This window comes from Thalia democratica, unplaced genomic scaffold (genome assembly GCF_965202585.1).
Source record: "Thalia democratica unplaced genomic scaffold, ktThaDemo2.hap1.1 HAP1_SCAFFOLD_1942, whole genome shotgun sequence".
NCBI lineage: Eukaryota > Metazoa > Chordata > Thaliacea > Salpida > Salpidae > Thalia > Thalia democratica.
This window is the reverse complement of record NW_028140735.1, coordinates 37-17,447: the sequence shown is the minus strand read 5'-3', so window position 1 is coordinate 17,447 and position 17,411 is coordinate 37. Positions and strand designations below refer to the sequence as shown.

At 25.6% G+C, this 17,411-nt stretch overlaps 1 protein-coding gene across 1 annotated transcript; it reads right to left on the bottom strand.

The window, feature by feature from the left end:
* Positions 1-7,005: 7,005 nt before the first annotated feature.
* Positions 7,006-15,413, bottom strand: LOC145849017 (E3 ubiquitin-protein ligase MARCHF1-like; the record flags this gene model as incomplete). The annotated part of the gene is made up of 4 exons (XM_082954130.1): positions 7,006-7,100; positions 7,517-7,652; positions 8,458-8,525; positions 15,281-15,413. Coding segments are annotated over 4 exons (432 nt in total), but the record flags the coding sequence as incomplete, so codon positions are not given.
* Between the last annotated feature and the right edge of the window lie 1,998 nt (positions 15,414-17,411).

The following is a 17,411-nucleotide window of genomic DNA, read 5'->3' as shown; positions in this document are numbered from 1 at the left end:
AACAGCTTCTTGAAATAACCAAGCGTTTAATTTAGATTTATTTTTAAGTTTAAACTTAATTTTTAAAACTAGCAATTACTAAATGCTTTAAATTAAAACTTTACAAACTTGAATATGTGAAAATAAGTATAATTAAAACCAAAAACAATGTTTAGAATAGTTAATACCAGTGAAGAGTTTTTTAAACAAAACTCGTTAATAACTAATTATTTATAAAAAGAAGTGCCATCAAAATAAAGTAACTTTTAAAATAAATTTAATAAAATATATTAAACGAGACCATTTTTTTCTTTGTAAAAATACATGTTAATATCAATAAAATTGATCTCGAAGTATTTTAATAAAAACAAAATGCGTTATTTTCATCAAAGAAATAATTTCGTTATGAAACACCTCGAATTTTCGTTTAATTCTGCGATGTTTTTATTATTAAATGGAGTTTCTGGGAAATTGTAATAAATTTTTTATACAACTGTGATAAATTTTTGTACATGACAGGAAACATTTTTATTACTTCAACGTATGTCACAAGTTTCGTAACAAAATAACAACTTTGAAAATAAATAAAAATTTAATTTAATTTCAAAAATTGAACAAAATTTTCACAAAACTATAAGTGTTATTCAGTTTTTGTATAGTTTAGTTTTTTAAACTTTGTTTTTTCTAAAGTTTTTTTTTGAAATTTTCAATTTATATATTTTTCAATAAAACTAATATCAAACTGTTTATTATAAGAATGCATAAACTTAATTTCAATAAACTTTATTTGTAGTGATTCAGTTTAAAAAAATGTTTAACTATTTGTATGCCTAACTTTTTTAAAAGACTTAAAAACTTGAAACACAATGTTTAACCCAGATAATAATTTATGTTTTGTTTGCCCCATTTTAAGTGGTAAATTTGTACAATAAATCCTTAGTTAAACAAAGGGTAACACGGTTTAATGTTTGCTTAGGAAGCATAAAAGTTTGTAATAAGATAACGATGTTTATCAAACTTTGAAAAGTAATTGAATTTGTGGTTCTGTAACAATAAATATTTTCAATTAAACTTATTCGTATAAACTAACTTCAAATAACTATATAAGTATGCTATTAAGTAAGTAATAATTAAATTATTATGCTTTAAAGCTTCACTCAGGCTCTATTTAAAACTAAATGTTCAGATTTTTTGTTAATTTATTATTAATTTAATGATGCTTTGTTTTACTACTAACATAATCTATTTTTTAATATTCTTTTTGTAACAACTAAACAATATTTTTTCTTCTACTTTTAAACAGATTCTACATCTAGAAAAACGAAAACCATTTTACAAAAAATCTTTTAAATAACTGTTTTAGTTTTAGTTACAAATAAAATATTTTTAAAATTAAAAAAAAAAGTATATAAACATACCTTTAGTAGTATTAATCAATTTATATATAAAATAATTAAGTTATACATGGAACTGACTTGTATGTTATATTTTCAGATAAAAAATTAATAAATAAAAATTTCAAAGAACTATACAAATTATATTTTTAGTAAGATCTATCAATAATATAACATAATAATTAAGCTATTTAAGAAACTGATTTAAATGTAATATTTGCAAATATGATTTAATTATTTTCATTAGAATTTTTCAACAACAAATATGAACAGTGATTAGGAACCATAAAATACATTTTCAGAAAAGAACATTTTATCCAGGAAAAGTATAATGTAAAACAAATTTTTTTAAATTTCGAGAATTCTAAAATTTATTTTACTCAGATACAAAGTAAATAGATGAAAATTAATTGCTAAATATATAAACCTTCGAATCAAAAAAAAATAATTAAGACTTTAGAACAAGTACAGTTTTTTAAGAGCACAAATAAAACTCGACTTAATTAAAAATATAATTTTGAAAAGCTTTTTATTAAACCACAAAAATAAACAAAAAACAATTTGGTTTCAATCAGTTTATGTGCATAAAGTCATGGTTCAAGTGTAACACAATACAGTTATTTTGAAGGCTATGAGGTCAACTTTAAGTTTAATTACTTCTAAACTGTAAAAATTTATAGTAAAACTACAAATAGGTATATACCAATAACACTTTTAAGCTGTAAATTTAATTGGTTATAACAACAATAAGTTCATAAAACAACTTTTAACTGCTGCAATTATCAGTTTCTGCAATTATATACAAAATGAAATTTGCAGCAATCATAAAAAATTGTAACAAAAATGAAATATAAAAAAATATAATAAGTAAATTTAAAAATATATATATCATAAATGTTTGAAATTATCATAATTCAAATGTAAGTGAAAGTTTATCCATAAGAATAGATATAATAAATTGCAAAATGTTGGTGTTATATCATAATGAAATGTATGAATTTACACCACAAGGAAAAGTCACATCATGTTAAATTGTTTGAAATTATATTAGTTCTTGCCAAAATTCAAACATATGTAAAAGTTTATGCATGAGAAATATTCCCTATAAATTCGCCAGAAGTTTTGCCTGGGCGAAAGTGAAAATTATGCATGTATATGAAAAAAATTGCTTAAATAGCTAAACTAATATTTTAAATCGTTTTATACTCAACATAAACAAAATAAATATCAAATCTTTCAATTTTTTTTTAATGAAAATAAAAAAATATAAGTGACGAAAAATTTCTTAATTTTTTGCTTGGGCAAAAACTTAAATTATGCATGTATACGAAAAAAAAATCCTGAATAGTCAAAATGTTTTTCAAATCGTTTTGTACATAACAAAAACAAAAAATATATCAAATCTTTCAATAAAAATTAAGTTTTTTTCAAAATTGAAATAAAAGTGACGAAAAGTGATTATGATGTCATAGTTAGCGGAACAAATTGGTTAAAACTTTCTCCGATTTCTACAAAGTTCCGTAAACTTTGTGTTTTTTGCACTATAACATTTTTCGATTTAGATTTTTTTTATACTAAGTGTTTTTTAAAAACTTTTATTCATTATTGGTAACATTTAAATTAAGAATTTTCAAAATTTAAACTTTAGTATTTAATTTTTTAAAGCTTGTTGTTTTTCTATTAGTATAGCAATAATTTGAATAGAAATTGAAAAAAAAGCTTAATAAAACGGAGTAAACAATTAAAAATACTACTTCAAATGAAAAGCAAATAAACCAAAATTGATAATCCTACTAAACACAAAGGACAATCAAAACTAAAGTATCCACAACTAATTAGTAGAAATTGCAAAAACAAGTTACATAAACCAAAATACCAACCGTTATAAAATTAATCAATAACAAAATCTGAAAACAAAGGAAGTTATGAAATAGTTTTACGTTAAATCATGGGGTAGATATAAAAAACTTTTTTTGTTTGCTATAATATAAACTAAACAAAATTTAAAACAGTATTCAATGTATACATATCTATAATATTAGACAGTACGAAACTTTTAATGTACATGCTATGTTTAAAGACAAATTTAAATTTAATAGTAAAACTATATTACTTATAAAACAAACAAATATATTTTTTGATAAAAAAGGAGAGCTTTTGAAAGTAAACAGGAATAAAACTTAAATTAATCTATGTTTTACCAATTTAAACTTACAGACATACATTGACAAAACAATTTGACCAGCTTTTAACAATTGTCAAATAATATTTAAATGACGTTTTATATCAAAACATAAAAAAAAGTAAATGTTAAGAAAAATGTTAATATTTTGTTTACCAAGTTTAACAAATTTTGATAAATTAACTTGTTTACTAAATGAAAAGTTATAATCAAAAAATACATATATGATTTTACATTACTTTTATATAAAACTTTATTTACTAAAATAGTTATTTTAATTGTCAACATTTGTTTATAACTTTATAACTAACTATATAAGAGCAATTGAACTCCTTGTTAGGTCGTGACATAACATAAAATGAACTCGATATTAATCAATTTAAACAAGTGAATCTTAAAAAAAAAATAAAAATTTTGTTGACATAGTTCAATAAGTCTAATAAATTTTGATCAATTAAATTGTTTACTAAACAAAAGGTTATAATTTAAGGTTTGTAGTATTACTCAAGTTGTCAAGATAACATGAAAATTTTGTTTCACAAACAGAATTGTTTTATACTTGTTTAGCAATTGAACATTTACGTATTAGAGACATAAGACATAATTATCAAATCGCAAAATAAAAAAATTAATAAAAGTTTTTTCAAACTTTGAAAACTTTTACATAACCTAAATTTCTACTTCGCTTAAAATATTAAAAGATTAAAATTACTTGAAATTAGTAATTTAATATACTTCAAAAAGATGTAAAAACTTTCAAAATTGAAACAAACTGAAGAATAACTCCTCGTCAATTTAGTTTAATAATTTATTAACAATGTAAAATCTGAAAAGAAAACAAGTACAAACACAAACACTAAAATGAGCTATAGTCTAATTATCCTACATCCCCTCCAGCTCATTAAAGATAATTACAAGTTTAAGGCAATGACATAGCTCGTCAAGAGGGGATTTAAACAAGTAACAAAAATATTTTACTAAGATGAAACTAAATTTTATGCATTAAAAAAAAGCTCAATTGACTTAAATAAAAAAATCTTTAAACAAGGGATTTATTTGAAGAAAAACAAAACTGCAATAAAACGCACTAAATAAATCCAAAACAATTCAAATCCTTCCTGGCTCAGCAATCATCACTATCAGCATCAATTGAACACTCAGCACAAACTTTTGTATAAACAGGAACAAACAGACTTCACTTACGGGGATTTCTACTTTGGAGTACTCCACTCTCAAGCTTCCCTGGCGCATTGAAGTCTTTCAACCTACGCAAAGCAAGCGACACCTTATTTGTTTTTTGGGAACCATATGAGCAGGAATGTACTCTTCTTCAACCTCTTCATGATCCGCTTCAACCTCACTGGTTTTACCAGTATTGGTACCGTTAGAATCCTCTGTAATCTTTACAGAAGAATCAGGACGTTGATGACCAACATTGCACTCATGAGAGCTTGGTAGATTACTGCTCCAACCATGGAAAGTTTTTGCTTCAATGCTTGTTGAGGCTGGGTTGTACATCCTTAAAAATTTTCTGTTTCTCCGAGTAAGTCTCCGTGAACCATCAACTCTGACTACATACTGATCATGTGGAAGCACCTCCATTATCATTCCGCTTCTGTCCCTTCTACGTGGATTACTGCCGCTCTGGCTTTGCAGTAGACTTCTACTGCCAACGTACAAAGGTCGCAACTTCCTAGCTTTGTGGCTGATAGCTCCACTGAAACCTTGAAATCTATCACTATCTAAGCTGCCTGATTCATAAGAACTCCAAAAGCAATGTCTATCTGGACCGTAATCTTCTATCAGATTTCTAACGGATCCCGTGCCACCGTTTCTTCGAACTGAGATATGTGAATTCCCCGAACCGAAACGTAAAGTAAACTTGGAACGTTGGAAGTCGACACTTTCGAGTTGATTGAGACGGCTGTCTGAGAGTGAAGAATTCTGAAACTCAACCGAACGGACTGGAATTTCTGATGAAGAACTTGTTGCGATTACATAAGTTTCATCTTCATTAGTTTCCTCAGCAACATATTCGGAATTTTCAGCCTTAAACGGATGCTTGCATGGTTCATCATGGACTTTGCTTCCGGTTGGGCAACTGCAGTTATCTTTTTCACTCAAACTTGCAACAACTTTAGAATGCTTATAAAGCAGCTGAGAACCAACACCGGGAAAATCTCTATTTATAGTTAGAAGATCAACCATCGTTTCATACGAGAGAAAAAACTCAGTCACTGAGTTACTGACATAAATAATACTGTTGCAGCTAATCACCTCATCCTTTGGAGACATTCCACTGATAGTAGCTCTAAAAGCGCCTATAATGTTTATTGGAATTTGATTAGCAGCCCGAATTTTGACTGATACGGGAAGTAAGTCATTCTTTCCAAAACCAGCATTGTGAAAGTCTTTCCAGCCCCAAAGGTTTGATTGTGCACCAGTATCAGCTAAAGCATTTACCCATGCAAACTTGTTTGTGCCATGTCTAGCAATCTTGACTGATGCACGAGGATGATCAGTCGTTGCATTGGCTTTACGCAAGGAGTTCTTGCTGAATATGGTGTTATTCAACATGATTCTTTTACTTGCGTGTAGTGACATTATTTGGGTATCTTGTTGCATAAAATCAGAATGATCAGCTTGGATTTGAACAGCGTTAACCTTTTTTGATTGACTACGCCAACAAGATAGACAATATCTGAAAGGCTTTTTATTTCGGTTACCATTTTTGTTGAAAGAATAGAAAAGCTTTTTACAGTTTTGGCAAGGAACATGCTGGGACTTATCTCCTATATTGACACGTCCCTTCTTCTGACGTTGAAAGGAAGAGACTGCAGATATAGTCCGCGAATTCTCAGTTGCATGGCGTCCCATTTCTTTACTTTCAATAAAAGAAATTATATCAAATGATGACCTGGATAAGATTTCTTCAGTACTGAGAACTTCTCTTCTTATGTCATCGTCCCCAACGCCAGCGAGCATCACGTCTTTTATTGCTTCTTCTGTGTAGCTCGTCATATTGCTTTTCCCACAGTCACACTCACTGACTGTAGTGAAATTGCAGGTTTCTGCTTTGCTTCGTACACGTGTGGCAAACGTTCTAAACGGTTCATCATGGTCCTGATGTAGGTTCATAAGCTCTGCTCTCTTTACACCAATAGCAACTTTTATGACTGCAATCGATTCCATCAGTTTAGCAACGTAACTTTCTGATTTGGCCATCAGTCGAGGATCATTTGCTAACATAAGATCGCCAAGCTTGTCCTGCGCACACTGAAAAAGCTGTATGCTTGCATTTTGATTGCTTATATTCGAACCAATCTTGAATGCCTCCCACCTCCGAATGAAAGCAAGCCATGTCTCTTGGCTGATCCCCCGGTCTACCCTTGGTGGAATCAATTGAGGTGTATTTGGCATCACTCCATTATTGGATAACCCAGAATCTTGCTAATGCTCCACTTTGTGGAGGTTGAGAAGGCTACTCACTACATCACTGGATAGATCTGGCGTCTGGAACTCGCATCCACGGATTGGGCACTTTACTAAAAGCATTTTACTTTTCTCAGATTCTTAATTATAGAAAGATTTTACATGAAGAATAACTCCTCGTCAATTTAGTTTAATAATTTATTAACAATGTAAAATCTGAAACGAAAACAAGTATAAACATAAACACTAAAATGAGCTATAGTCTAATTATCCTACACAAACTAATAACGAAATCAGTTTTTTCCAAACTTATTTTCGTAATTGCACACTTGGTAGAAAATTAAAAAATAATTTTCGCCTCATCACTAGCGATTACCCCTTGATAGTCAAAATCGCACCCAAATATTCAATCTCTAAATGGAGTCAAATGCATTAGATATTGTTTTTGTTTCATAACAATCAGCTAGCCTAAGAACAATTGTTAATTTTCTATATTACAACGTAATATATTATGACGTAACAAACAAACTTTGCGTCAATTCACTAGCGGTCCTCTCAATCAACACATAGAGACTCCACACAACACAGGTTATAGCCACTAGGTGGAACAAAACGCTGCAAATTATCTTTCTCCTTTCCGAAGTTGACATCGACAGCTTCTCCCACTGTGTTACGTCATAATAGATTAAAACTTTATGTAATTGTATCAATAAAAATTTCATATTTATGTTATTACGTTAGTTTAGTTATTTATATTAATTTAAATACATAGGTTTATAGACAATACCAACTAAGCAGTAGATACCAAATAAAGCTCAATATAAGCGGCCACGGTTAATACTGAACTATTTTTATAGACTGAGTTTGACACCGATGTTCTAAACACAGTTACTAAAACATTGTTATACTTACTGAGGTTGATATGGATGTTCTTCACCGTTGATACTTGTATCAAGAATTAATGAAGTTGTAATAACATTTAATTGTGGAAATTAAAAAAAAATTGCCTATTAACCTACATGGTGATACAAATTGTTAAGAGAATAAATAAAACTCAGTATTTTAAACGCATAACCTTTTAGACAGTTAGTTCTAAAATTAAACCAAAATTCCTTTAATTATTATAAGTAGTTCCAAAACTTAGGGACGATTAGCAGTGCATGGGAACCCATTTTAAGTTCATATTAAATAAGCTTATCTTAAGCTATAGCACCCGCTTTACTTTACCCTATTTATTAATAATTAAAGTTTTTAAACGTTGCTTTTAACCTCCTATCTTAAACATCTATAATCTAGAATCACTAGCTAAAACTTGTTCTCTAACCTAAACCCTTACAAAACCTTATCTTTTACTCTCCAAGCTCATTTAAACTTTCCATCCCTAGACAAACGAGAATAGACCTTAATCGTATAGCTTTTAAGTTTACACCAGTAAAGTTTTTGTTACGTCATATAATAAACAAAACAAACTTTTGACAGGGGTTTCAATTTGGTGTTCATAGCGAAATGGTACCCACATAACTCACAATGCTTGCAATCTGAAAAAATATTATTTATTAGTTGAAACATTTACAATTACACAAACAGATTAAATGCACTAAAACTCTTTAGCAACTAATGGAATGTGTTACAAATTTTTATTGTAACTTGTTTTAAGTTTGGACTTTTTTTTTGTTAAACTTATGATAACATAATAAATTGTTATTGTTTATAAAAATATTTAAGTTTTAGATTAATAAATAATTGTTTTGAGTTTTTGTTATTTGATTTAAATACTTACTAAAAAACACTACACAACTTTAATAATTAAATCATTTCTATGAAAAATGTAATAGCTAGCCTTTATAATCTATATATTTTGTATGTTTTTTATTGTAATAAACTTTAAAAAAAGCTAGTCTTTTACAAAGTTAAAGATTGCTAATAATTACAAAACAGTTACAACAACATAGTAAAAGAATAAATAAATAAGTTTTACAAAATTTACTTAAGTATTTTATTAAACAAATATTTGAAGTTTGGTATAATCAAGAAAATTATTAAAAAAAATATTTTTGTAAAGTTTAATAAAATACTTTAAATAATTAACAGTAACAAACTGAAATAACTATACGTTTAATTTTGATTTTTTTTTTACATTTTTAGCTAAGCCTAAGATTTATAACAAAATATTTGACTTATATTTAAATGTAGTTTCTTTATTCAAAAGCTTTATTTCAAAAACAAAAACTAAACAATAATTACATTTTTCAAGGAATGAACTAGTTATAAATTCAAAGTTTAAACATTAATATTGTACTATTATATAATGCCTTAAACCACTTTAGTCTATTTTCATGTCAAAATAATTTATAACATTTGTTTTGGAAATACTAAATTTGCATTTAAATAAGACACAGTTGCGTAATATTACGTAATTATGGTTAATTCTATGGTCATTTTCAATAAAATGTACATTATAACATTGCCTCTATTTACACAATAAAAATGTTAACGTACATAAAAACCACTTTTCAGTCAGTGATTAAATATTTCACTTTTAACTTTTTCCAAGGAAATTAAGGTTTATAAACTAATGTAATAACATAAGTAGGTCAACATTTATCAATTTACTTAATGATTTGCTTTTTAAACCTTTTCAGTAGCAAATTTTCAAGTATAAACTCTGAAGCTTAAAGATAAAATTTATGATCCGAAAAGTAATATCTTTATTTTTACAACAGTTTTTAAAGATTGAAAAACGTCTTTAAATTTACATATAATCTCCGTAATAAAAGTTTAATGATCGACCAACTACCTAATACAACAACAACAATTACAAGAAAAACTGTTTACTAAAAACAAACTATTAAAAGGTTAATTCAATTCCGAACAAACATAAATCACGTTACTAAAAGTTAATTTGTGTATAGTTATGAAGATTTTCTTCTCTAGATAGTTTAATATTCTTACTTTTTAATTGCTTATACAGTTTTTAAAACAATAGCTATTAACAGCAATTTTATTATGTACTTTTACTAATATTATGGTTATTAAGAAGTAAAAAAATCAAAATTAAAAAAGAAAGTTCTAAAGATTTCAACTTAGACAAACTGAAATCTTTAGAACTTTTAAGTAGAAGAATGATCAACTTTGAAACAATTTTATATTTTTATTTTTAAGTGTTTTAAAATAGCAAAAGTTTTATTTTACATTATATTACAATTTGAAAAAAACAACAAACTCTTAGATATAAACTTTAATATAATAAATAAGATAAAGAAAAATAAAACTACTTCACTTGTTAAGAGCTACAAAATTTAAAGACATAAATAATTAACATTTTCAAACAATCAATAAATTATAGAGAAAAGTACTGCAGTATAACAAAATTTACAAACAAAGCAAAGCTAGTTGGGTACATCTTTTGTTTATATCTAAAACACATTTAAAAATATATTAATCTTATTTAAAAATCAACAGACAAAGAAGGGTAAGTACATTAAAAAAAAAAACAAAACAGCTTTTAAGTAAAGTCGGTCTTTTTGTTTTTTTATGTATAAAGAAAAAGTCTGATACTTAAGCTTATTTGAATTGTTTCTAAACAACCTACTTAAATCATATAGATTTTTCACTTTTGAAAATTCATTTAAAACATCGAAATTCTCGCTAAAATTAAGGAAAACTTTATACAATTTATGGTAATAAATTAAACAGAAATTCTAAAGAATATTTATGCAACACTTGTTTTCAATGATTAATTGAAACTAAATACTTTTTTTTTAGTTTGAAACTTTTGTAGAAAACTTAAGGTTAAGATAATAACGTAAACTAATCTTTTATCAAAAGTAGGTTAAAATTTGACAATTTATTTAACAGTTTGGTTTTCAAATAAAGCTAATAATAAATAAAAAATTTTAACTGTAGGACTATTTTTATACTCCAGAAAGTAAAAAAAAAGTTTTTTACAAGTATTTTTTAAAGGTTACAAATATACTTAAATATATATTTTACTTATTATATACTTATTGTAAATTTTTGTAATTATCCTTAATGACTGGCAAATTACCTAATAAACAAATAGAAAATTGTTTATTAAAAACAAACTATTAACAGCTTAATTTAATTTGAACAAAAATAAACATTTTTATTGGAAATTATGGTGAGAATAGCTTTAATCTCAGAAAGAAAATCTATACTTCATGAAAGAATGAAAATATGTATTTTTATTTTGTCAAAATTCTTTTAGTAAATTAATAATATTGTGGTAGTATTTTGAAAAATGTATATGGATTAATTCTAAATTTTCTATCAAAAGTCCCTGAAGTGTTTACAATAAAAAACATGTACTGTATTCTTGTTTGAAAATTAGGTTTTAATTTTCATTTAAAACTAAATACTCCTAGTATAACTTAAATATAGTTACTAAAAATTTGAAAATTTATGTTTATGTATATTAATAAAAATTTTTGGATATAATAATAACTACTTTAGACAACTTTTAAATATACTTAGAATAAAAGTATTTATTTTTGTATGTATTTCTTTATAACAGAACAAAAATTTATAATTTTAGTTAATTGTAAAAGTTTATAATTGCAGAAACAATTTATTTTATCAAATAAACACAAACAACATATATGTTCTAAAATATAGACTGTACTAAAGAGTAAAATCACAACAAAAAAAAAGTTTGGTGGATAGGGCCTTTGTTTTTATCTATAAAAAATAAATAAAAACATATTTAATTATATTTTAATAATAAACAAATTTATAGTTTCCTGTTTAAAATAAACACTAGACTATTTTTAAGTCGAGCCAGTTTTTATTATTTGAAGAAAAAATCTGACATTTAGTTTTATTTAAATATTTCTAACGAACACACCACTGATTTATAGATTTTATAGATTTAGAAAATTCATTTTTAAATGTTGAATTTCCCCGTTAAAATAGTGGAAAGTCTATGGAACTTTTGAAAAAATTAAAAGCTAAGGATTATTTATGTAACAAATTTTTCTGCTGATAAATCAAAGACTAAACACAAAAATGTTGGAGTCGTAAACTTTTCTAACAAAATCAATCGAAAACTATTTTTTGTCATAAAATAATAGAAATTATATTTCAGGTCTCTATTTATCAAGCTACTTAAGAACTTGATACTTTACATTTTCGCTCTATTAAGTTTAAAAATAATAAATACAAGATTAAACAATAGTGTTAAAAAAACGAAAAAAAACTTTGCACAAATGTATTAAAAGTCTTAAAACCTCTTTGAATCGATATTAAATATCGTAAATGTTTGTAATTAAAGTTTAATGACCGTAAAATGCTAAGTTACTAGAAATCGTTTACTAAAAACAAGCTACTAAAAGTTTAATTCGTTGTAAACAAAAACAAATTCAATTATTGTAAACTATTATGTAAGTAAAGTAGTTTTCTAAAAACTGTGATGAAAAATAAATTTAAACTTAAGTTTTTTTTATTGTTTCATTTGATAATAAAAAAATAGTTGTAGTTTATTCTTATTTGAAGTATAAGCTTTAAGGTTATACTTGTAAATTAAAATATTTAAAGTAAAGTTTTAACTATAGTATTAAGGTTCAATTGAAAACTAAACTAAATTATTTAAATTTTCTTAAAGTTTTAATAAACTTGCTATAATATGTTTAAGAATAGTTTAACGAATGCCAGTTACTTTTTAAATAGATTGTAAGATATTTGTTAGACTTTTATTCTTAAGTAAAAATAAGTATTATAAGTTTAAAATAATTGCTAACTTTAAACTTATTTCATTGCAATCATATAATTATATTAAGATAAATACATTTTAAAGTAGTAAAAAACTATTAAGTCCTATGATTATTAAATAAATAAAAGGTTGTAATCAATATTTGTAAATTTCCTATCACAATTTATTACACATCAGAAAATCATATAAAAAAAAGCAAGATAAAATTAAAAGAATTTTTACGTCAAGCCATAAAAATTTTTAAAGCGCATAAATAATTTAATTCATCAAATAATCAATACATTGGCTGTGTAGAGAAAAGCACAAAAATATAAAAAAATTACAAACAAAACAGATTTGTTTGGATCATGCCTTTGTTTATATATGCATTACCAAAATTCAATTTAATTCGTATTTAAAATCGAACAAATAAAGCAAGGATTTTCCGTTTAAACGAAACTTTCCAAAATTAAGCCGTTTATTCAAACTATATAAAACAAAATAATTATTTGATATGTTATTATATTTTAATATTTCTAAACAACAAAAACGGTATTAAATATTTTTTACGGAAGTGTATTGAAAAAAGTATTTAGTTGTTTGATTTTTGTTTAAACTACAGAAAAGTTATTAAGTTTAGAAATTAAAAAATAATAGAATAAAATAGTAAAAAACTATTAGTCTAAACCTTTTTTATTAAATAAAAAACACCAGAGAAAGAATACTAACTTTAGTTAACTGTAGCAGACTAGGAAAAGTACGTTACTTTAAATAAATTAATATCGTGTTGTATTCCACAAAGTGTAGTTTGTTCACAAAAATTAGCTAATTCATGAAATTAAACAGTATTCGTGACTTTTCCTGTGAACTATTTCTTAAATGACAAACAAATTTTAAAGTTTAATGATACGTTGTTGAACTATTATTGTTGAGAAACTTTAAAAAAAACTGCTGTAAACTTTTTTATAAATAAACATTTTCTTGTGAACTTTGGAGGAAACTATGTCCTTGTAGGTTCGTGTGAATTTTAGAGAACATTTTTTCAACAAAAATAAACAGCTTGTTTTAGATGTTTGCTTATTCGTAAGCTGGTGAGAAACTAAAATCTATTTTTCCAAGAATTAATTCTAGATGAACACTAAAAAGGGTTCATCAAGTTTGTGTTATCAAAAAAGATAAACGAGTAAACAAAAGTTATAAACTTCAAACGCTGGTTATTTGAGTTTTTGGAGAGGAAAACAATAGCTTATCTTTTTTGCCCATGATATTTTTGTTCACAATGTTCAATGAAGAAATTAATTGTAAATTTTGTAAAAAAATTTCAATAAATCACTGCAAAGCTAATGTTAACTGTTGTTTTTGAAAAAGTCTTCTTCATTTTAGTTGATGAACTCACATTTTAAATTTAGATCATGACGCAACAATTAATTTATTCCGCTAAAAACAATAAACTTGAAGTGAACTATCAAGTTTATAACGTAAAAGACTATTTTAGTTTAATCAAAATGTAAAAAAAAACAAAAGGCCTATAAAAAACAACTTAAAATGTTTTTAAAGGATGTACGAAAAATATAAGTTGAAAGTGAAAATTTTAATCAATAAAAGAAAGGTGACTTTCGCGCGAAGTTTTACAAATCAATTTTCAACGCTTCTCAAAAGTTTTTTTGAAGTACATACTGGACATATGCTTTCTAAAATTTTTTTGTGAAAACTGAAAACTCTTTTGAAATTCTGACTGTAAAATTTTCTTTCAAGTAAAAATGGACAAAAGTGTTTACGTTCGAATAAAAAAGAATTAAAAACTTGAGTGTTAAATTAAACTGAAAGCAAGAGTTGGCTATCGAGTTTTCATAACGCTTTCCGATAAAATAAAATAAATCAATTAAAAGTTGGACGCAAATTGATAAAACTTTTGTTGGATAAAAACTGAAAGGAAACCTCACTTCTAGTTAAATTGATTAAACAGTAAAACTAAGCTCTTGCCCTGGTAACTCGATATAGTTAATTAGCAAAACAACTAGAAATAAGATCAAGTTGATGTATCTTTTGTATAAACCAACTTTATTGTAGCTTTTCAAAAAAGCAGAGTTATTTTCACATTGAAATTGTAATATATTTAAATAAATTAATACTATTTTTTAGCTTAACTCAGTTAATAATTCAGATTTTAACACTACTTTTAAAGTATCATATATTATATATCAGTTTAAATACAGCAAGTTTTCTTTTTAAACCTTTTTAAAACTTAATTTATAAACTAAATTTCAAATCAAGTTAAAAAACATATTTTATCCATTATAGTTGATTAAATTATTAAAAATCAGTTAAAATGAGTTTTAATCTATAACAAAATATTAACATAACTAATGTACACAATCAAAAGTATAAATAAAATAAACCTAAGCCTTAACCCATGTTGCAAGCTTGAACATATTTCGATGTAATTATTTAACATAATTAAAACAACTAGTATAATCCTAAGCATTTAATACACTACCATTTTACACTAACATTTAGCATTTTACATATAGGTGAACATATTTTAGTATTAAAATTGAAATGGTTTAGGATAAATACAATACTAACCTGAGCTTTTTATCCACTGTTGCAGACAAGATTGGTGTACATATTTCAATGTTCCTTTACACCTACAAGGACTTATCAGTCTTCCAATTTCATTGTCGGCTTCGCAGTGGCATATTCTGCAGAAATCTTCTTGCTGTACAAATTATTCAAATTTCTTAGTACTGTTAGTATCTATTATACTGTGTATAAAACAAATTTACTAAGATTTCAAGCTGAGTTAAAATTATATTCACTTATTCATAAACACAAACTAACTTAAAATAAGGTCTTTGAAAAATTATTCATAATCTCTTACAGAAACTTACAATGACAATGAACTAAGATTATTAAATGGATAATAACTGCACACTACTTGAAAATAAGTTCTCTTCAATTTTATTACAACTTCTCGAAGTAGTTATAACAAGATGCCTGTATAGCAAGCAGGGTATCCCAAAGTAGACAATACAGTAACCTTTTGTTTATTTACGCACATTGTGGCAAAAGAAAAAATGCGTAAAGATACGAGAGGTACCAAATATACTTACTACAATGTCTTTCTTTTAAAACTATAAATATATAAAAAAAAAATTAAGTTTATATAAAATAATAATACTTGTAGAAAATTTTTACAAGTTTTAAAATTAAGTAGATTTTATCTTTATTTATATGTGACTTATTTGATACTTAACATTTATGTTCTATTCTGCTTAGCAAATTCAATTTATAGTTAAGCATTTGTTTACAAACAAGAAATGGTGTGGTATCTATAATAGAATTTGTTTCTATATCCTTTTACAAAAAATATGCATTTGGTGTTGAGGTGCTGTAATGGATTTCTTCTTTTGAACAAAAATATATAAAATATAAGAAAATGTTTAAATGTTACTAAAAAATTTTTTAATTTGACCTTTGTCCAAATAAGAATAAACTTGTCTTGCATTGCATAAAAGATATATTAATGGATTTTTTGAGTAAAAATGAAATTTTATGCCATAAAAATTTTGAGGAATTGAAATTGAAATTTTTATTTATGAAATTTATAGAATTCTAAAATGCGTAATGTCACGAGTGCGTAAAGATGCGAGAGATTACTGTATCTGGATTTTAGCTATCTGGGGGCATTGTTTAGTGAGCCAAGGAAAAGGTGAACGATAGATTAACTGATAATTATAAATGGGGGCCTTTTTTTTCTGCTAAGGCGGAGTTTATGAGATTTATTTGGGAGAGCCTGCAGTATAGACTATAAAAATTATTGTTGATTTATATATTATTTTCATTTCAGTACTACACAAAATAATACATAAAGTTAGCTTTAATGGATACATTCATTTGTATTTTACTATGAACTGCATATTTAAACTAGCAGTTGTACAATTAACAAAAGTGTAACGATTTACAAATATGTTATTTAATATTCATTACAAAAACAGAGCATTTGTTTAAACTTTCAAATAGCACCAACAAAAGTACTACTTAAAATTAAACAAAACTAAGTAAAGTACACTACAAATTTATGAAGGCAGTTTAAAAAATTATGTACTATACTCAAAACATAATGGTGAAAAAACTCTATTTTACAAAATTATGTCCCATGCTCAACAAATAATAAGGCAAAAACTGTATTTTATAAAACATAATTGGCCATTTCAATGCAACTTAATAATATAATTTAACGGGCGTAACTAAATTAGAGCGAAAACTTTGTTTTGTAGTAGAATAATGTTTACATAATTATCTTTCAACTTGAATAATGACATCAAAGTTTTTTTTTTTTGTTATGTTAGCGTTGCTTGAAATTTAATAAAATGTTTTAAACTTGACTCAGCAATAAAAACAGTTAGTATTGTTTATAACGACTTTGGTAGAAGTCAAGAAAACTTTAGCTTTAAACTACAAAGAAAACAATGTAAAAATAAAACACCTATCAATAATAAGACTAAATTATCATAAGCTCTATACTTAGTGAAAATCTACTTTTATTTACAAGGTTGCCACTCTTTGAGCCAAAAAATCTTCCCTGAGTGACCAAAAATTTCCCTGAGTAACCTTAAATTTCCCTGAGTTTCCCTGAGTATTTTTCAAATCTTAAAAAAAAAAATTTCTCTTCTAACACAAATTATTAATACCTCATTCTCATTTTTCTTCTTTA